This window comes from Xenopus laevis, chromosome 5L, assembly GCF_017654675.1.
Source record: "Xenopus laevis strain J_2021 chromosome 5L, Xenopus_laevis_v10.1, whole genome shotgun sequence".
NCBI lineage: Eukaryota > Metazoa > Chordata > Amphibia > Anura > Pipidae > Xenopus > Xenopus laevis.
Genome location: NC_054379.1, coordinates 153,063,443 through 153,084,486, shown reverse-complemented (window position 1 = coordinate 153,084,486; position 21,044 = coordinate 153,063,443). Strand labels below are relative to the sequence as shown.

Here is a 21,044-nt window from a genome sequence, read left to right as displayed (position 1 = left end):
AACTTGACGCTGTAAATCCAACCGGCTGGTGTTGGTGCAGGGTGTCTTCCGCCTCGCTGATTCGGGGCTCAGTCTCCGTTAGTCGGCCCCGAATTTTGTCCATGTCGGCCCCGAATTTTGTCCATGTAGGCCTGGAACAGTGCAATCTCTGTTTGGATTGCAACGCGAAGATCGTCCATTCTGGGCAATATCGCCGTCTGGGATTCCTTAATGGCTTCCAGAAGCATATTGGATTCGGGTGAAATGTCCGTTACCCGCTCTGGGTTTTTACCGGAGGCTTCAGACATGTCAGGATGTGTGTCTGCGTCAGCACAGTCCTCATGTCTAGTCAAAATGGCGTCGTTGTTGCTTAGGGGCAATTTGGAGGGACCGTGAGCGGCGGCTTCGGCTGCGGGCACTCATAGAACTGCTCTGTCAATAGTTCCCCAAGTGTTTAGGGTAAATTGATGCTAAGAATTGTTCTGGGGTGGTAGTTTAGGATGGTTTCTGCACGGAACTTCTTTACGCGCCTTACATAGCCACGCCCCCTTCAGTCACTACTGCTGTATTGCAAATTTGAGTGATATCACCCCCTCCCTTCCAGCAGCCTAACAACAGAACAATGAGAAGGTAACCAGATAGCTGCTACCTAACACAAGATAGTAAAATTCAGGTCCCACTGCGACACATTCAGTTACATTGAGTAGGAGAAACAATAGCCTGTCAGAAAGCAGTTCCATAGTGCAGCACTGGCTTTTTCTAAAAGTACATGACCAGGCTAAATGACCTGAAATACACCTACACACCAATATTACAACTAAAACACACTAATTGGTTCAGGAATTAAATTTTATATGGTAAAGTGTATTATTTGCAGTGCAAACAGTGTAATTTAGAAATAAAAACTATACCAAAAAATCATGACCGAATCTCTTTAAGTGCCTTCAGGAGTGGGAGAATAGAAGAAAAGGACTTTGATTGATAGGGCATTTGTCTAAGGAATAATTGCTTCTAAACTGAAAGAAAAATAAAACAGAACATTTGCTTTCTGTACAGACCTTCCTGCCAGCTCACAGACTTGAAGATAAGGGAGACGGGTCCCGTTTGATAGAATGTATTTACTTTAAAATCAATGAAAGGCATTTAAATATGTCTTCCATCTGTCTATGCTGCATGATTTGGGCATACTATGTTCTCCCCTTTCCTGCAGCTGCTTATATATTTGTGACCTTATTGTGTTTTTTTTCTGTGACAAAGGCAATACCATGAAGCAAAAGAAAGGTATCAAGATGCAGATAGAATTGTCAAGCACCTGAAGAGATTTATCAGATCGTTAGATGAAATTATGACCCAAAGGTGCCAGAGTTACAAGCAGTTTCGGAGGTAAGAGTATTCCTGCATTTTGCCATACAGTTATTCCTTTACTTTGCATTGACCGTAGTGAGCCTTTCATTATTCGTAGACAAACTGAACTAGCAGAGGCCAGTGTTGCTTCCAAAATATAGGATTGATAAGATTTTTTTTTTTTTTTCATGTTAAAAAAAAGTTCGAGGAAACAGTTGTTCATACAGATATACAGGGAAGAAGAGGACTGTACTCCATATTAGCTAACAAAATTTCAATTATATGATAATTTAGCTTAGGCAGCAGCAAAGTAGGAATGACTTGTGCCTCCATTGTCATCTGACAACTACCAGACAGAATTATAGGTGTTGATTGGTAGAGAATTAATTGGTACGCTTTTAATACTGTGATGCAGTCAGCCAGTAGCCTTGGTTTACATGGCATATTTCAGTGCAGTTGACCTAAACCAATGAAAGAATGGCATGTGGCTACACATATAGATAGCCACATTACATAATATTTATCTATTTAGGCCAGCTGGTGTATTAAATCAACCTGCCTGCCTTCCACAGATTAAGCAATTGCTTTCGGTATCCCAAAAGCTAAAGGTGGGTGCATGTGGGATGCAAGCCAATTTGACCTTTATCTTCCAAATATATAGACAAAGGTCCGCCATCAGAAATCATGGGACCCCGTACAACAAAATTTTCTGGGCCCTCTGGTCCCTGCCTGCCCTGACCCAGCCCCCCAAGTGCCCCCCAGATCTCGCCCACCCCAGACCACAGTAAAAAGGCCACAAAGAAAGCACTAAAAACAGTAAACCACCCCAAGTTATAAAAAGCCATTGGTGTTCAGGAACCCATTATAAGTTAAAAACAAAAGGCACCAGGGCCCCCATAAACAGGCCGGGATTTGTGGAAAGGCCACCTAGGCCCAGGCCTAGGGCGGCAGAATTTTAGGGGGCGGCATGCTGCCCAACCACACCCATATTGGTTCAAAAACACTGGGGATATGCTGGAGATACAATAATTTTTTAAATTTCCCATGCACCAATCCCCATTGCTCCGGTCCCAATGATGAACAAATAAAGGGGAGGGGACAGGGGCGATGAACGGCAGTGGGCCTAGGGGTGCCTGCAATGCAGGGGCGTAACTACAGAGGAAGCAGACCCTGCGGCTGCAGGGAGGTACAGGGGGCCCCATGAGGCTCTCATTGATGAGCAATTTGAACATATATTGGTAAAACAGGACAAACACTGGATATCTTTGGGGCCCTAAAATTAATTTGCTGTGGGGCCCAGCAACATCTAGTTACGCCACTGCTGCAATGTAAAACCAGCACTGCCCATAAAAGTTTTCAAAAAAACATTGGTGGCCAGCCCCCCCATACATTTTAAAAAAAAACATTGGCGCCAGGGGCTATTAGAATATTAAAAAAAAAAAAACATTGGTGGCCAGGGGCCTATATAGTATTAAAATATTACATTGGTGGCCAGGGGTTTAATAAAATAGAAACCACACTGATTTTCAGTAAAACTTACCTTAGGCTCCTTTCATGGCTTCGGGTATTTTCACGGCTTCAGGGCTTCAACTTCGGCCCTGTTCACAGCTTCGGCTCTTCAGGACTTCAGCGGTTTGGTGCTGTCATGGAGGGCCTGGTTAAATCGAAAACTGCAGTGCAACCTCGCCCCCCTTTGGGCCCAGTACAAATGTACCTCATGTGCCCCCTTGATGGCAGCCCTGTATAGACATATTCCCATGTTTTTGCCTCAAAGCTAACCAACTTCTAAATTAAAGCTACTCAAAACTGAGCACCCAACTAGCTTTAAGCAGTCTACTGCATAGTCTAAAAGCAAATGCCTGGTTGCTGTGTGTTACTGCATTGGTGTAGACTAGATCAGGGATTAGATGAACCCCAGTGGCCATACTTCACCCCCATCCTTATGAATACGTTTTTAATAGTATATGTTGCCTGGTTTGGTTCACCAGATTGGCCCCCCAGTAGTAACAACATTGATAAATTTCGCACGATTGCTGTCTTTGAATTAATGGGCAGAACATCATCCGATTTGTTCTATTTACTACTTCATTTGATCTAAATGGTTAGTGGTAGGTCGGTATATTGCAACAAACAAGCGTTCGTCGGATATAAGGATATATCTCCACGCCCATGACCTGCTTTACGTTACCCAAGTGTGGAAACTTTCAACATTTCACATAATCTTCATAGGTTTCCAAAACAGAGAGCAGTTCAAGACATGGTCAGTGTTTTAAATATGATATTGAGTTATTTAATATTTAAAAAACAATGTCCTTTACTTTGTTTTCACCTTTATTCATTTAAGGAGCCTTACTCTCCGGTGCAAGTGTTACTTTAACTGGTTGCTATCACAGAGGGCCTACTCTGGCAAGATACAATTCGACCATAAGGATGAGACTCTGTCAATAACAGTAAGTCCTTAATAAAGAATCCATGCATCAATCTTTGGGCCAGATTCAATTGAGGGAGAAAAAGTTATCTCATGGTTTATCATTTGAAAACTCATGGACAAGATTCAGTTCAAGGAAAAATCTTTTCTCCAAATTCAGTTATAGTTTTTTCCTATAGACTTCAATAGAGTTTTCACATGATAAACAGTGAGATAAGTTTGTCTGAATTGGATTGCATCTCAAATTGAATCTCGTCCATGAGTTTTCACGTGATAAACAGTGAGAAGTTTTTCTGAATTGGATTGCATCTCAAATTGAATCTCGTCCATGAGTTTTCACGTGATAAACAGTGAGATAAGTTTTTCTGAATTGGATTGCATCTCAAATTGAATCTCTTCCTGTCAGGGAGCCGGGAGCCCCCTCTGGGGAGTAGTCCGGATCTAGGAGGAAGCCCCTCAGGAGGGATCAGGGTCGTGGTATCCAGGGGTAAGACAAGAGAATAAACAAAGTCCAAGCACAGGTCAAAAGACAGGCGGAATACAAACAAAGTCCAGAGCCAGGCAGGGGGTCAATGGCAGGCAGAGTATCAGCGAAGTCCAGGTCCAGGCAAGGGGTCACAACAAGGAATCAGGCAGATATAAGCAGGGAAAACAGCAAGGGAACCCAGGAAACTCTCAGGGAACAGAATCCTATTTTCGGGCGCCATCTTGGCGCCTCAGGCGTCCTTTTATGTTTGAATTTGGCGCCCTTGCGCCAGCGTCAGCGCGCCTGCGACCGTCGCGCCGCGCTGACGTCACGGCGCCGGCGTCGGAACCCACGTGGGTTGCCTGGGCGCCGCCATCTTGGAATCTTCGCCGCCGGGAGCGGACGCGACTCCTCGCGCTCCCAGCGGTCTTGACAGTACCCCCCCCTCACGGGGGGCCTCAGGACCACCGGGACTTGGTTTCTGGGGAAACTTGGAGTGGAAGTCTCTTACCAAACGAGGAGCATGCACATCGCGGTGTCCCTCCCAAGAGCATTCTTCGGGGCCAAAGCCCTTCCAATGGATGAGGTATTGAAGGGACCCTCTGGAGATTCTGGAATCAAGGATTCTCTCCACCTCGAATTCTTGTTGACCCTCTACAGAGACGGCAGGAGGAGGAGATTGGACATCAGAGAAACGGTTAGAGATGGTGTGCTTCACCAGGGAGACGTGGAACACGTTGGGGATTCTCATCTCTGGTGGGAGTTGAAGTCTGATGGCTACAGGGTTAATTATCTCCGAGATGGGGAACGGACCCAGGAACTTCGGACCCAACTTGGGAGATGGCACCTTCAAGCGAATATTCCTGGAAGAGAGCCAGACACTATCACCCACCTTGTAGGGAGGAGAGGGCCTTCTACGGCGATCCGCGAAAGTCTTGTGGACTAGAGCACTCTTCTCCAGATTAGACTTGGTTGCAGCCCAAATAGCAAGCATATGGGCTGCCAGATCATCTGCAGCCGGGACGTCCGACAACACGAAATCCTGAGGAAAGGCTTGAGGGTGCTGTCCATACACCACCATAAACGGAGACCTTCCTGTGGAGGAATGACATGCATTATTATGAGCAAACTCCGCCCACGGGAGGAGGTCAGCCCAATCATCCTGGCAAAGAGACACGTGGTTCCTCAGGAACTGTTCTAAGGCTTGGTTCACACGTTCAGCTGCCCCATTCGTCTGCGGGTGGTAGGCAGACGAAAATTGAAGTGTTATTCCCAAATCTTTACATAGGGAACGCCAGAACTTGGCGGTAAACTGGGTGCCTCTGTCGGAGACGATCTCCACCGGGAAACCATGCAGGCGGAAGATGTACTTAATAAAGAGTTGGGATAATTCCACCGCAGAGGGTAACTTCTTCAAAGGGATGAAATGGGCCATTTTGCTGAAGCGGTCAATAACAACCCAGATCACAGTATTCCCACCGGAGGGAGGAAGTTCGACAATAAAGTCCATAGAGAGGTGCGTCCATGGACGAGAGGGTACCGGCAAAGGCTGTAACAACCCGCTGGGGCGGGAATGGCTAGGCTTAGAAGTGGCGCAGACATTACAAGCAGCCACAAAGTCCTTTACATCCTTGCGGATATCAGGCCACCAGACTAGGCGCCTCAAGAGTTCAAGGGTCTTGGCCGGACCAGGATGTCCAGCTTGCCTGGAGCAGTGGGTTTGTTGCAGGATGGCCAGGCGAAGTTCTGGAGGGACGAAGGCCATGCCAATCGGAGTATCTTGAGGAGCCGAGGACTGCCCAGCCAGAATCTGGTCGGCAAATTGGGGATACAGAGAGGCAATGATCTTGACTGGTGGAATGATTGGTTCCAGTCTTTCAGGGTCACGGTCCACCGGAGTGAAGCTACGAGACAAGGCGTCGGCCTTCAAATTCTTGGAACCTGGGCGATAAGTCAAAACAAAGTTAAATCGGGAAAAGAAAAGGGCCCACCTGGCTTGTCTGGGATTTAGCCTCTTGAGGGACTGTATGAACTCCAGATTCTTGTGATCAGTGAAAATCTGGACAGGAATTTCAGAACCCTCCAGGAGGTGACGCCATTCTTCAAGGGCAAGCTTGACTGCCAAGAGTTCTCGATTTCCGACATCATAGTTCTGCTCTGCGGATGAGAACTTCTTGGAGAAAAACGCACAGGGGTGCAATTTTCCATCAGAGGAGTGTCTCTGAGACAGGATAGCTCCGGCTCCGACTTCAGAAGCATCAACTTCGATGCAGAAGGGTAGTGCAGGATTGGGATGTCGAAGAACAGGAGCGGACGTGAAGGCCTCTTTCAAGGACTGAAAGGCTTCTATGGCAGATGGAGGCCACAGGCTGGGTTTACCCCCTTTCCGGATGAGGGCCAGGATAGGTGCAATGCGGGAAGAGAACCCCCGGATGAACTGTCGATAATAATTAGCAAATCCGACGAATCTCTGGATTGCTTTGGTACTCAGTGGGAGAGGCCACTCCTGGATGGCCGACACTTTCACGGGGTCCATCTCAAATCCCTCTGGAGAGATAATGTATCCTAGGAAGGGGATCTTGGATACCTCGAAAACACACTTCTCCAACTTGGCGAAGAGAGAGTTCTTCCTCAGACGAGAGAGTACCTCCTTCACCTGGGAGCGATGACTTTCAAGGTCCTTGGAAAAGATCAGGATGTCGTCCAAGTATACGACTACGAACCTTCCTAGGAGATCTCGGAACACATCATTAACAAACTCCTGGAAGACGGCAGGGGCATTGCATAGGCCGAAGGGCATAACGAGATATTCATAGTGCCCATCCCGAGTGTTGAATGCCGTCTTCCATTCGTCACCCTCCCGGATGCGAATGAGGTTGTAGGCCCCCCGGAGATCCAACTTGGAGAAAATCTTTGCCCCTTTCAGCTGGTCAAAGAGCTCGGCAATCAGGGGCAGAGGGTATCTGTTTTTCACGGTGATCTTATTCAGACCCCGATAGTCTATACAAGGCCGAAGGCCTCCGTCCTTCTTCTCCACGAAGAAGAACCCAGCCCCTGCAGGAGAGGTAGAAGGGCGGATAAACCCCCGCTGGAGATTTTCTTGGATGTACTCCTTCATAGCGGTAGTCTCTGCAGGAGAGAGAGGGTAGGTGCGCCCTCTGGGGGGCATAGCTCCTGGCAGGAGTTCAACCGGACAGTCGTAGGAGCGATGTGGGGGAAGGAACTCTGCAGACTTTTTACAAAACACATCGGAAAATCCCTTGTAAATGGAGGGCAAAGTCTTTAGTTCCGCAGTGGAGACATTCACCTTCTCAAGGGGTCTTGGCGGAAGGCAATGTTGCAGGCAAAATAAACTCCAACGAGAGATCTGCCCAGTGGACCAGTCTATAGTGGGGTTGTGCAGACGTAACCACGGAAGACCCAATATTACTGGAGTAGAAGGGCAGGGAATGATGAAGAAAGAAAGTTTTTCTTGATGCAGCGCCCCAACTTGTACAGAAAGTTCCGCCGTGAACATTGTGACGAATTCAAACTCCAGGGGTTTGTCATCTATGGCGGTAATTCGCAGGGGTGAAGACAATGGAAGCAGGGGAATCTTCATGCGTTCGGCAAAGAAGGCGTCCATGAAATTGCCATCTGCTCCGGAGTCAAGGAAGGCCCTTTCGAAGATAGACTTACTTGCCAGGTGAATCTGCAAAGGAAGGAGAAGTCTGCGTGAATTTTCTTGATACTTCTCCTGAGGCCTTCGAGTGATGCCCCATACATGAGAAACCTGAAACATACCTCGGGGTACAAAACTCTTGGCTTTGGCAGGACAGGCGTTGGCAAAATGGGAAAGCCCACCACAGTACAAACAGAGACCTGCCATACGTCTTCGGAGTCTTTCCTGCTCGGAGAGGCGAGCCTTTCCTACTTGCATAGGTTCCTCCTGGGGAGACGTGGACACATGAGTCACAGGGACAGTGGGTGCTTGTAGAATCGGCCTTTAAAAGCGAGGGGCCAATATGGGAGAAAATCGTCTGCTGCGCTCTCTCTCCACCTGGTGTTCTCTGAGACGGGTGTCCACCTTAATAGATAGAGCAATCAGTCCTTCCAGGGTGTCAGGAGTCTCTCTGGAGACGAGATCATCTTTGATGCGGATGGATAGGCCTTGGTAGTATACGGCCTTATAAGCGTCATCACACCAGGAAGTCTCCGCCATCAGTGTTCGGAAGTCTATAGCGTACTCATTGACACTGCGGCTTCCCTGTCGGAGCTGCAAGAGACGGGCAGGGGCGTTCGTAACCCGACCTGGAGCATCAAAGACTGTGCGAAAAGCTTGGAGAAAGTCTTTAACATCATAAGTCACCGGGGAATTCTTCTCCCAAAGAGACGTTGCCCACTCCAGTGGCTTGCCTTCCAATCGAGACATCACATAACCCACCTTGGAACGCTCACTTGGAAACTGTGTGGGTTGGAACTCAAATTGAATTTGGCATTGTGTGGCAAATCCCCTGCAGGCTTGTGGGTCCCCACTGAAGCGAGGGGGAGGTGGAATGCGAGGCTCACCTGTCGGGTAGCTCACGTTCGTAGAGGCTGCCGCCATGGGGGGATCTCCAGTAAGTGGAGCAGCGGAGGGCGTAGAAGGCACTTGAGCTAGCAGGACATCGAGTGCTTGCCCAATGCGAACCTGCTGGTTTTCGTAGTCCTCCATGCGGGATGCCAGTCCGCGGAGCGCTCGTCCGACGTGAGGTGTGGCTTCCTCAGAAGGATCCATGGCCCGAAAATAATGTCAGGGAGCCGGGAGCCCCCTCTGGGGAGTAGTCCGGATCTAGGAGGAAGCCCCTCAGGAGGGATCAGGGTCGTGGTATCCAGGGGTAAGACAAGAGAATAAACAAAGTCCAAGCACAGGTCAAAAGACAGGCGGAATACAAACAAAGTCCAGAGCCAGGCAGGGGGTCAATGGCAGGCAGAGTATCAGCGAAGTCCAGGTCCAGGCAAGGGGTCACAACAAGGAATCAGGCAGATATAAGCAGGGAAAACAGCAAGGGAACCCAGGAAACTCTCAGGGAACAGAATCCTATTTTCGGGCGCCATCTTGGCGCCTCAGGCGTCCTTTTATGTTTGAATTTGGCGCCCTTGCGCCAGCGTCAGCGCGCCTGCGACCGTCGCGCCGCGCTGACGTCACGGCGCCGGCGTCGGAACCCACGTGGGTTGCCTGGGCGCCGCCATCTTGGAATCTTCGCCGCCGGGAGCGGACGCGACTCCTCGCGCTCCCGGCGGTCTTGACACTTCCAAAGGTTTTCACGTGATAAACAGTGAGATAAGTTCTTCTGAATTAAATTGCATCTCAAATTGAATCTCGTCCATGAGTTTTCACGTGATAAACAGTGAGATAAGTTTTTCTGAATTGGATTGCATCTCAAATTGAATCTCTTCCAAAGGTTTTCACGTGATAAACAGTGAGAAGTTTGTCTGAATTGAATTGCATCTCAAATTGAATCTCGTCCATGAGTTTTCACGTGATAAACAGTGAGATAAGTTCTTCTGAATTTGATTGCATCTCAAATTGAATCTCTTCCATAGGTTTTCAAGTGATAAACCTTTTTCTCACTGAATTGAATCTGACCCTTTGTCTAGTAAGTTGGTCGGCATAAGTAATTTATAACTATCTGGCAAAAGCTACATATATAACACTGTAGGTTTTTTCTTTTCACTCGGCCCTTTAAGGGATATTTTACTGTCCAAGTATTCATTATGAATGGATTGTCAACTGTGTATGGATTTGATTATCTGGTTTTCACCATTTACCTAAAACTCCTTCTAATCTCTTTGTCTTGAAGCTATCTAATGTATCTGCAACTTCAGGGAGAAAAATTCCACAACTTCACAGCTCTCACTGTAACAAACTTTTTTTTTTTTCAAATACAGGTATGGGATCCGTTATCCGGAAACCCATTATCCAGAAAGCTCCGAATTACAGGAAGGCCTTCTCCCATAGACTGCATTTTATTCAAATAATCCTATCTATTTCTAAAAATGATTTCCTTTTTCTCCGTAATAATAAAACAGTACTTGATCCAAACTTAGATATCCTTTTCGGTAGCAGAACCAGCCTATTGGGTTTATTTAACCTTTACTTGATTTTCTAGTAGACTTAAGGGCAGATTTATCAAGGGTCGAATTTCGAAGTAATGGGAGTTTTTTGAAGACCAACCGAAATTTATTTAAAAATTCAACGTTTTTTTTCTGCGGGTGAATAGGCCGTATTTGTTTGAATTCGAATCGTTCGAAACGAAGTAACATCGTATTCGATCCTAATTTTTTTTAAAAAAACAACGTAGATTTTTCAAAGTCCACCGATTGACTCCAAATGGGTTCTAGGAGGTACAGCAATTTGGCAGATTTTAGATGGCGAATGGTCAAAGTCAAATTTTTAAAGAGACAGTACATGATAAATTTTGATATTCAAATTTTTTTCAAATTCAAATCGAATTTGGACTATTACCTAGTCGAAGTACAGAAAAATAGCTCGAAATTCAGATTTTTTTATTTACTTAGAATTTTCACTTTCGACCCTTGATAAATCTGCCCCTTAAGGTGTAAAGATCTAAATTACAGAAAGCCCCAGGTCCCATTCTGTATTCTGGATAACAGGTCCCATACCTGTATTATGATTCACACATGATTGAAACAAATATGCAGGATAGAGAGCATCAAAAATGAAAAAGAATGCCCATGGGGAAAACAAATAACTAAAGCCAAATAGGGTTATGTAATAAAAGGCACTAAGTTTGCCCAGGTGCAGTGACCTATAGCAACCAAGCTAAACGGGAGAAATTCGCTGAACACTAGTGAACTCCCATTTCATATACAACAGTAAGTTAATTTGAATATTCCTAAGTATCGTTCCTTTTCATTAAAGTATCCTGTAGCTTCTCATCAAGCCCTGTACATTTGTAGTGTGGTATACAGCGAGAGTGCATAGATCTTTCAATATTGGAGCTACGTAACTTATTATTTACTGTGTGTTTTAGGACTTCTTAACCTCCAATGTTCTTATTGCAGGTCCAACCAGGAGAAGGGAACAAGGCAGAACTGAGTGATATGAAGTGTCTTTCTGGGGGAGAGCGATCATTCTCCACCGTGTGTTTTATCCTCTCTCTCTGGTCAATTGCAGAGTCTCCCTTCAGGTGCTTGGATGAGTTTGACGTCTACATGGTGAGATGTTACATTGCTTATTCAACATTTACCCTGAGGACAAGGAAAGTTAAACTAAAGAAGTAGCTAGAAATGTTGTACGTTAGGTTTTGGGCTTCTGTACCAGCCCAAGGCAATCACAGCCCTTAAAGCAGTAGCAGTAAAGATCTGTGTCTTCAAAGATGCCCCAGTAGCTCCCCATCTTCTTTTCTGCTGATTCACTGCACATGCTCTGTGCTGCTGTCACTTACTGAGCTTAGGGACCCACTCACAATATACAGTACACATAGAATAGAAATGTCACAATATAAGGCTGATTAGTAATTAATACAGATAATTACTACATGGCAGCACAGAAACCAGTGCAATTAGCATCAGAATTTAATAATCAGCCCTGTAGCATCAGCTTATATTACAGGGGAAGCTCATTTTCTGCTGGATAATTAGTGACGAGCCCTAAGCTTAGCTTCTCAACAGCCAATCAGAGCCCACTGAGCATGTGAGTGTCACAGACACTTTCCAAGATGGTGACCCCCTGTGACAAGTTTGAAGTCCTGGATCATTGCTGCTATTGACAAGCTGAAACTTTAGGCTGGTGCAATAAGGTCATTATATAAAATATGCAATTTTTTAGCCCTATTCATTTTTAGGGTTCTCCTTTAATATGGCAGTTTCCTGTAAAGGGATACTGTTACGGGAAAACTGTTTTTTCCCCCAAAACAAATTAGTTAATAGTGCTGCTCCAGAACTGAAAGAGCAAACTGATCTTTTTATATTCAATTTTGAAATCTGACATGGGGCTAGACATATTTTCAGTTTCCCAGTTACCCCCAGTCATGTGACTAGTGCTCTGATCAGTCACTCTTTACTGCTACACTGCAACTTGGAGTGATATCACCCCCCTCCCTTTCCCCCAGCAGCCCATCAGCAGAACAGTAAAAATCCATGTCCCACTGCGACTCCCTCAGTTACACTGAGTAGTATAAACAACAGCCTGCCAGAAAGCCATAGTACCATAGTGACCATAGTACAGCACTGGCTCTTTCTGAAAGCACATGACCAGGCAAAATGACACACCAATATTACAGCTAAAAAATATACTTGTTGGTTCAGGAATGCAATTTTATATGGTATGAGTATTTACAGAGTAAACTGTGTCATTTAGAAATAAGAATGACACCATAAAAAGAATCCCTTTAAAGGGGACCTGTCATCCTAAGAAATAATTTCAAATTCTTTTCTATCATGTTAGTTGAGCAAAATAAACTTTACTTACACTGTATTTATTATTTAAATTTTGTTTCCTTCTGTCTTGGAATTATACAATCACAGCAAGCAGGCAGCAGCCATTTTGTGGACACAGTTATTAAGGGAAATTGTGTATCACCCCGAGAATGGGGGACCTAATGTCCATTTGCAGTGCCCTACACAATTATAGAGCCTGAGGAGGGAAGGGGGAATGTGAGGAGAGCAGTGACATGTAGGAAGTGCTGAATGGAAAGTGAAAGTAATTGACTGCCCCTCCTCTATGCCACGGGCATAGAGGCGGGGCAGGTAATATTTGATTGACAGTTTAGATATTTAAACACCTTTATAACAGGTATGGATGTTTTAATGAAAAAATTTTTTGGGGTTTCATATTTAATTTGCAAAGGACTTTCATTATGCAGCTTTTTATGTGTAGGTGACAGGTCCACTTTAAAGGACCAGTAACATCAAAAAATTTTTTTAAAAAATTCGTTAGAATACAACAAAAAAAAAACACCAAGACAAATTAAAATTTCAAAATCGCAAAGCCTTTAGAAACGGCGATATGGCGACCATCCATAGTGCGGTGCTAGATTTGTCCTCCCTGGCTAGCTCCCATAGTCTACTGACAGCAGGAAGACTGTGCTGGAAAGCGGACGGCTGGATGAAGAGCTGAAGTGCCCTGTGTGTTCCTGGAACATCCTTGTGCAGAGCAGCACGCCTCTGGGGAGATCTTGCGGTGACTCAGCCTCCTACTAACCCGGCCCTGCAGCAGCAGGCGATTCTAAGCGAGAGTGCCCCAGGCGGGTGGCAGGGCAAACAGACATCGCTGATTGTCTCTTCATCCCCTCTGGGCACATCTATCAGCGCAGGAGAGTTACATCGCTCAAATACTAAAAGCGGTGTGCGGCTGGTGCCGGTGTCTGTGTGAGGCGCAAGAGTGAGCGCACACCGACAGCCGCACACTTTTTTCAGAGGCAGCAGCAGCACTCGCCTTTTTCATGCACAGATTGTAATCTGCATCGCGCCGCTGCTCGGAAGCCTCCTTAGTCCCGCTCTGGAGAGAGGCTGCTGGGATTGTACCGATTTCCCCTTTTGGTTCAAAGCCGGAGCGATGGAGGTGAAAGGAGGGGACAGGGTGTGCTGCTGCTGCCTGTAAAAAAAGTGTGCGGCTGTCGGTGTGCGCTCACTCTTGCGCCTCACACAGACACCGGCACCAGCCGCACACCGCTTCTTGTATCTGAGCGATGTAACTCTCCTGCGCTGATAGATGCGCCCCAGAGGGGATGAAGAGACAGTCTGCGATGTCTGTGTGCCCTGCCACCCGCCTGGGGCACTCTCGCTAAGAATCGCCTGCTGCTGCAGGGCCGGGTTAGTAGGAGGCTGAGTCCCTGCAAGATCTCCCCAGAGGCGCGCTGCTCTGCACAAGGATGTTCCGGGAACACACCAGGCACTTCAGCTCTTCATCCAGCCGTCCGCTTTCCAGCACCGTCTTCCTGCTGTCAGTAGACTATGGGAGATAGCCAGGGAGGACAAATCCAGCACCGCACTATGGATGGTCGCAATATCGCCGTTTCTGAAGAGGACAGGAAGTGGAGTTTCGGTAAGTTATTTCTTAATAAAGGCTTTGCAATTTTGAAATTTTAATTTGTCCTGGTGGTTTTTTTTGTTGTATTATAACGAATTTTTTAAAAAAAATTTTTTTTATGTTACTGGTCCTTTAAGACAAATTAGACTTGTATTCTTTAACCATTATATGCTAAAAGGAAAGGCAAACCGGATGCCTTTCTAGGGCCAAGTGTACAGATGGAGCACTGGCCATCCCAAATGATTTCTTGGAAGATCCTCGTTAGATTTTGTAACCTGGGCCTAGTCAGAATATGTTGAATGCCCTTTGGGGTATAGTTTATATTATTTTCAGCAATTTGAATCAGAATAAACCCTACCCATCAAAATTAGAAAATCAAATTATGTGGTATAGCCAGAGATCCTCCTGTAGGTAATTGCCCAGCACTTACTGATCATCTTGCCCAATATTTGGCAATGGCTGTGCATATATATATATAGTTATGAATATTCTCTTAAAGCCTCTCATTTTGTGCAGGATATGGTGAACAGAAGAATATCAATGGATATGATGCTGAAATTTGCAGATTCACAGAGGTTTCGGCAGTTTATATTTCTAACCCCACAGAATATGAGGTAATTGAGTGTGATCTCTCATCATTCCATTACACAGAGGCTGCTTAGTGCACTATGATGTGGACAATAAGGGGGTTATTTATCAAAGTCTGAATTTATCTCAATATTTTCTGCTACAAACTGCGATCAACTCCGCTCGTGTTTTTTACGCTTATTTATTACTAAATGTGCTGGAGATTGGAGGCAAAGATCTACTCTGGGTCAGTCCCCTTAAAGGATCCCAGCCAACTTTGACAAAAATAGGAGCTCCTTTGAAGTCATACTGAAACACTTACCTTTCAACATTATGGGGCAAATTTATTAAGGTTCCAGTTTTCGAGAGTTTTTTGGGCAAAAATCTATTTTTCAGGTTAAAAAAAAACCTTGAATTTTTACCGTTGTTTTTTTTTTTAAATTTAATTTTTTGAGATTTATTGTACCCTGACCCTTGGAATAGCTCGAAAATACACCATCTGAAACCTGTCGAGGTCATGTAGAAGTTGATGGCAGAGGTCCCTCGAACCATTTGAAGATGTCAATAACCTTCATGATGTTAGAGTTTTTTTGGAGGGGGTTTGCCCAAAACTTGATCAATTCAATCGATTCGAGTTTCTAATTTTGAGTTTTTGGGTTGTTAACCCTGAACTCACTGATTTGAGTCTTTTCTTAAATAAGAAACCATTCAAATTGTAAATAAAAGAATAAAAAACTTTCAGTAGCAGATTATGTTTAATTTATACAGCAGTTTTCTTTTCTTTTTTTCCCAATCATAGCAGGACAAGGGAGAGGAACAAGCAGTGAAGGGAGGAGGAAGGACAGCGAACAGGGCAGAGAGGGGGTTAAATGAACAGGGCAGAGAGGGGGTTACATGAACAGGGCAGAGAGGGGGTTAAATGAACAGGGCAGAGAGGGGGTTAAATGAACAGGGCAGAGAGGATGTTAAACAACCGGGCAGAGAGGGGGTTAAATGAACAGGGCAGAGAGGAGGTTAAATGAACAGGGCAGAGAGGGGGTTCAATGAACAGGGCAGAGAGGGAGAGAAATAAACACTGCAGGGAGGGGAGTGGGGAAAGGAAAAGGACAGAGAGGCACAGAAAGAAGCAGTTCAGGGAAGGAAAAACAAGCAGTAAGTGTGATCTGTTGTATGTTTCTGTTGCCCACCCATGCAACTAGTAGCCAGACATACAGTATCAGATACATTTTACCTGTATTACATATATATCTGTTTAAAATTTCAGTTAAAATTTACAGTGGATTAAAGACAATATCAAAATGTATTCCACATCAATCAGCAATCTGCCGACCGCTAGCATGAGCATACATATATATACTGTATATATATATATATATATATATATATATATATATATATATATATATATATATATATATATATATATATATATATATATATATATATATAGTTTCAAATAAACCTTTGTGATATAGAATGCAAGTGTGTTGGTACTTTCATCACTGTAATACTATAATATTTCCTATTGTATCTGTGCAGCTCCTTACCTTCTAGCAGCCTCGTCAGAATTCTTCGAATGAAAGATCCTGAACGGGGGCAAACAACACTCTCTTTCCGGCCATTAAACCAAGAGGCAGAAGATGAGGAATATATCGACCCTCCTGACCTTGCTCTGTAGTTCCATTTTGGCCTGTGATTTTATATCAGTTGTTTGTAATTTTATATTCACTTCTTTATACATAAATAATGTCCTGTAATTCTTCCCACCAGGTACAAAAGTTCCCTTTGTTTAACTCATATAAACTATTCCATCCTGTCTAATGATTCTTTTTATTATACTGTAAATTGCTGATTGGTTGCTTTGAGTTACTTGACTGTGAACATTCATCCATGTTAAACACATCTTCATAGAAGGTGCAAAGTTTGTTACAGGACTAGTCATCTCTAGTAACCAATCACTGGTTACTGGTCACCATTTTTTTTAATCTTCTTGGTTGCTATTAGGGATGCACAGAATCCACTTTTTCGGATAAGGCCAAACCCCGAATCCTTTTTGAAATATTCAGGTGAATACCGAACCGAATCAGAACCCTAATTTGCATATGCAAATCAGTGAGGGGGTGGGGAAAATGTTTTACTTCCTTGTTTTGTGACAAAAAGTCACATGATTTCAAAGATTCGGATTCGGTTCGGCCAGGCACAAGGATTCAGCTGAATCCGAATCCTGCTGAAAATGGCAGAATCAGTGGCGGAACTACCGGGGGAGCAGGGGGTGCGAGCGGGCCAGGGCCCGCACCCCCTCAGGGCCCCCCGGCAGCTCACCCGCCACTGTCAAATGCGGCCAAAAGCGGCCGAACAGAGGGGGACAGGGCCCGGCTGCGCGTCACGCACCAGGGCCCGCCCCCCTCTAGTGACGCTACTGGGCAGAATCCTGGCCAAATACCGAACCAAATCCTGGATTCGGTGCATCCCTAGTTGCTATAAGTTACTGCACTTGGATAAACTTGGTGTATTTTATTACATATGAGGTAATGTATTATTATTTAGTAAGAACTTTATTTCAATCAAGGGGGGGGTTAGTGGAAGCACTCTTAAGGCTTAAATCAAAATATATTCAAGTATAATGGAAGTGCTACTTACAATGCACTTCCCTGGTCCCCTGTCTCATAAGTAATTCAGTATAAATGCAAGTGCATGTTTACAAAACAGGGGTTTTTAGTTACAAAGTTATGATCATAAAATTGAAAAGCCACCATACCACGTCAAGGTAAACCCCATATGGCGGTCCCTAATATAAAAAGATACTTCTCTGCATAATAGCATTACCTGTACACTGTGTGTGTTGAACATTAGTTTCAATCTGAAAGCTAAATCCTCCCCCGCCAGCAAGGGCTTTTAAGTGAGAGAGATTGCTCAAACCAACGCCCATATTTAAAAGCATAGGACCACCATTAGTATAAAGGGGTGGGTATGGGGTGCTATTAAAAAACCACATAGAGCTGAGCCACAGCTTCAGGCGAATATACAAAAATCAAGGGGGGGTTAGTGGAAGTTTATTTACATCATTATTTTTTCATCATTATTTTTAAAGGGAAACTATACCTCCCCTTTTTGACACAAGTTCGTTCAGTCAGAAATCATGATAGTCTGTCTCTTTGGTCACTGGGGTCAGTTACAACACTATTGTAACGTGATGGATTCTGGGACTTGACGTCCCTCTGCTTTCCATGGAATCTGTGCATCACCCACTATAGAAAGCAGAGGGACTTCCAAGTATAGGATTTGTTTTGTTTCTCCATTTATTACTGTTTGTATGCAGATGTATATCATTGTTTATACCATTAGTTTCTATACCTATTTCATATTCACTGTGCACTTTTTGGTATATTAAATACAAAATTGAAGTTTTGGCCTTGTTAATCTAATTAACCCATAACCTGTTACAGTATGTACAATCCCCAGTGTATTTGGAAATAGGTGCCGATATCAGTTCTTGAAACGAATTTAGCTCCAAACGGGTCCTCCCAATTTATATCAGGCCAAAATTCGGGCAGATATCGAGCGGTCAAGTTTGATTTCTTTTCTTCGATCCAGGACCGCAAATTTAGGGGGTTATTTATTAAAATCCGAATGTTAAAATCTCAAAAAATATGAGTTTTTTTTCACTAGAACTTTTCGAGATTTATTATAGCCCGATGCTGCAAAAAGCCAGAATCTTCTCAGACCTGTCGAGGTCCTGTATAAGTCAATGGGAGAGGCGCCTATTTCAATTTGAATTTTAGGTGGTCTGCACTGGGTTTAGCCTGAAAATCAAACTTTTTCTGTGTTTTTCAGGCAAAAACTTGAAACATTCAAGCAATTCGGGAAAAAAGAAAGAAAAATTCAGAATCGCTTGATTTTATGAAGTTTTTCCGCAATCTGATTAAATTGAGCTTTTCTATTAATAAATAAGCTTAAATTGGACATAGGGGTTTGGTTGTGTTTTTTTTTTTAAATTAAATATGAGATAAATTCAGATTTTGGTAAATAACCCCCTTAAATTCTCTACAATTGTTTTAGATTTGTGTCCTCTTGAAGTGTAATATTTATTTCCCTGTTTCTCTAATCTACACAATAAGAAATATTAGGAGTCATTTATGACACTAAGGGGCAAATTTACTTATGGTCGAATAGCGAGGGTTAATTAACACTCGATATTCGACTGTCGAAGTTAAATCCTTTGACTTCGAAGGATTTACGGCAATTCGAACGATTAAATCCTTCGAATCGAACGATTTTTCTTCGACCCAAAAAAGATTGCAAAGCCTATGGGGACCTTCCCCATAGGCTAACATTGACTTCGATAGGTTTTAGGTGGTGAACTAGGGGGTCGAAGTTTTCTTTTAAAGAGACAGTACTTCGACTATCGAATGGTCAAATAGTCGAACGATTTTTAGTTTGAATCGTTCGATTCGAAGTCATAGTCGAAGGTCGAAGTAGCCCATTCGATGGTCGAAGTAGCCAAAAAAAAACATTCAAAATTCGAAGTTTTTTTTATTCTATTCCTTCACTTGAGCTTAGTAAATGGGCCCCTAAGAGGCACATTTATCAAGGGTCAAATTTCAAATTCATGTGAGTTTTTTTAAAACTCCCATAAACTCGAAATTTGACCAATCAAAATGTATTAGTAAAATTGAATTTTCTCAGCTTGGATGAATTTAATCGACCCAAAAACTTGAATCGAATTTGATTTGAATTAGAAAAACTCGAATCGAATGAAAAAACTTGATAAACTCGAATGTCAGGAAGGCTGCAAACATCACCAAATTGATCCCTGGACTTCTCCTATTGATTTATACAGAAATTCGGCAGGTTTTAGATGGTGATTAATTGAATTTGAGTTCTTAAAGGGCGAGAGTATAATAAATCTCGAAATTCGAATTAAAACTTGAATCGAGTTTGATAATTTACATTTCAAATTTGAAAATTTTTACCAAAAAATGTTCTCGAAAATTTGAAATTTCACTTCGACCCCTAATAAATCTACCCCTTAAAATTGCTCAGTCCTACCTGCCCGGTAATTTGAAGGGCTGCCCGGGTCAAAACTTCCTGCCCGGTTTTCCAAATAAGGAAAACCGGGCAGGATTCCCTTGATTGACACGGCGATCGGCATAACGTAGCCCCTCCCCCTGACATCACAGACAATCCCATCTATGTCACAGCCCTGCCCCCTGACGTCACGGCCCCACCCCCTGCCCGGGCTCCACTGTTTCAAAAGGTGGCAACCCTACCTAGTAGAGAAGGATATTCTGAGACCATTTGCAATTGGTTTTCATTTTTTTATTATTTGTGGCTTTTGAGTTGTTTAGATTTTTATTCAGTAGCTCTTCAATTTGCGTTTTAAACAATCTGGTTGCTAGGATCCAAATTCCCCTAGCAACCATGCAGTGATTTGAAAAAGAGACTGGAATATGAAAAGGAGAGGCCTGAATAGAAAGATGAGCAATAAAAAGTAGCAATAACAATACATTTGTAGCCTTACAGAGCATTTGTTTTTTAGATGAGTGTCAGTAACCCCCACTTGATAGCTGGAAAGAGCCACATAATTAAAAAACTATAAAAAAAAATAATGAAGACCAATTGAAAAGTTTCCTAGAATAAGCCATAATAAAATACTAAACGTTAACCATCCTTTAAACTAAAGGCTTTTTGACTCAGCGCCTGCACTTAGATACAAATGTCAGCTAAGCAAAGATACAGTGGTAACTATTTAAGATAAGCAGGTCTCTTAGGGAAACTGAGACTTACAGCTGAAATGACCTTCATCAGCAAAACTGTAATAACACATAAACCTTGACCATAAAAACCCCAGAAATGTGTTCAAACTTTCCATAACGTGACAAATTGTGGAAATTGAATGTGGTATTAAGGGGGTGTGGTCACAAAATAGGCGTGGTCTTGCGCACAGCAGATCTTTCTATCCCACTTTTTACTTTCCAGATGTTGAGAGGAAAGTATTTGTTACACGGCCGCCTAATCCTCAGGCCACAACTTCAGTATCCCCAGCGCTAATTTTCCCTTGCGTCTAAACCGAAGCTTTTATAGCGCGACTGCTAAACCACGTGACCTTACGCTCTGACAACCAAGTCCCGCCCCTTACTTAGCGTCGTATCCGGAAGAACGTGCTGGTTCCACCTCCTGGGCGGGGCTACTATTAGGCGCCAGTTTGTTGAGAGGAGATTTGCTGAGTGAAAGCCGGGGGAGAA

At 43.8% G+C, this 21,044-nt stretch overlaps 1 protein-coding gene across 2 annotated transcripts in view; it reads left to right on the top strand.

The window, feature by feature from the left end:
• Window positions 1–16,617, top strand: part of LOC108717191 (structural maintenance of chromosomes protein 6) — a 72,320-nt gene extending 55,703 nt beyond the window's left edge. For both annotated transcript variants that reach the window (XM_018264026.2, XM_041563564.1), the window contains 5 exons: window positions 1,237–1,362; window positions 3,668–3,773; window positions 11,265–11,417; window positions 14,749–14,846; window positions 16,339–16,617. In XM_018264026.2, coding sequence (XP_018119515.1) covers window positions 1,237–1,362; window positions 3,668–3,773; window positions 11,265–11,417; window positions 14,749–14,846; window positions 16,339–16,477 — 622 coding nt within the window. In that variant the 3' untranslated portion in view covers window positions 16,478–16,617. The remainder of the gene's footprint in view (window positions 1–1,236; window positions 1,363–3,667; window positions 3,774–11,264; window positions 11,418–14,748; window positions 14,847–16,338) is intronic.
• The last annotated feature ends 4,427 nt before the right edge of the window (window positions 16,618–21,044 follow it).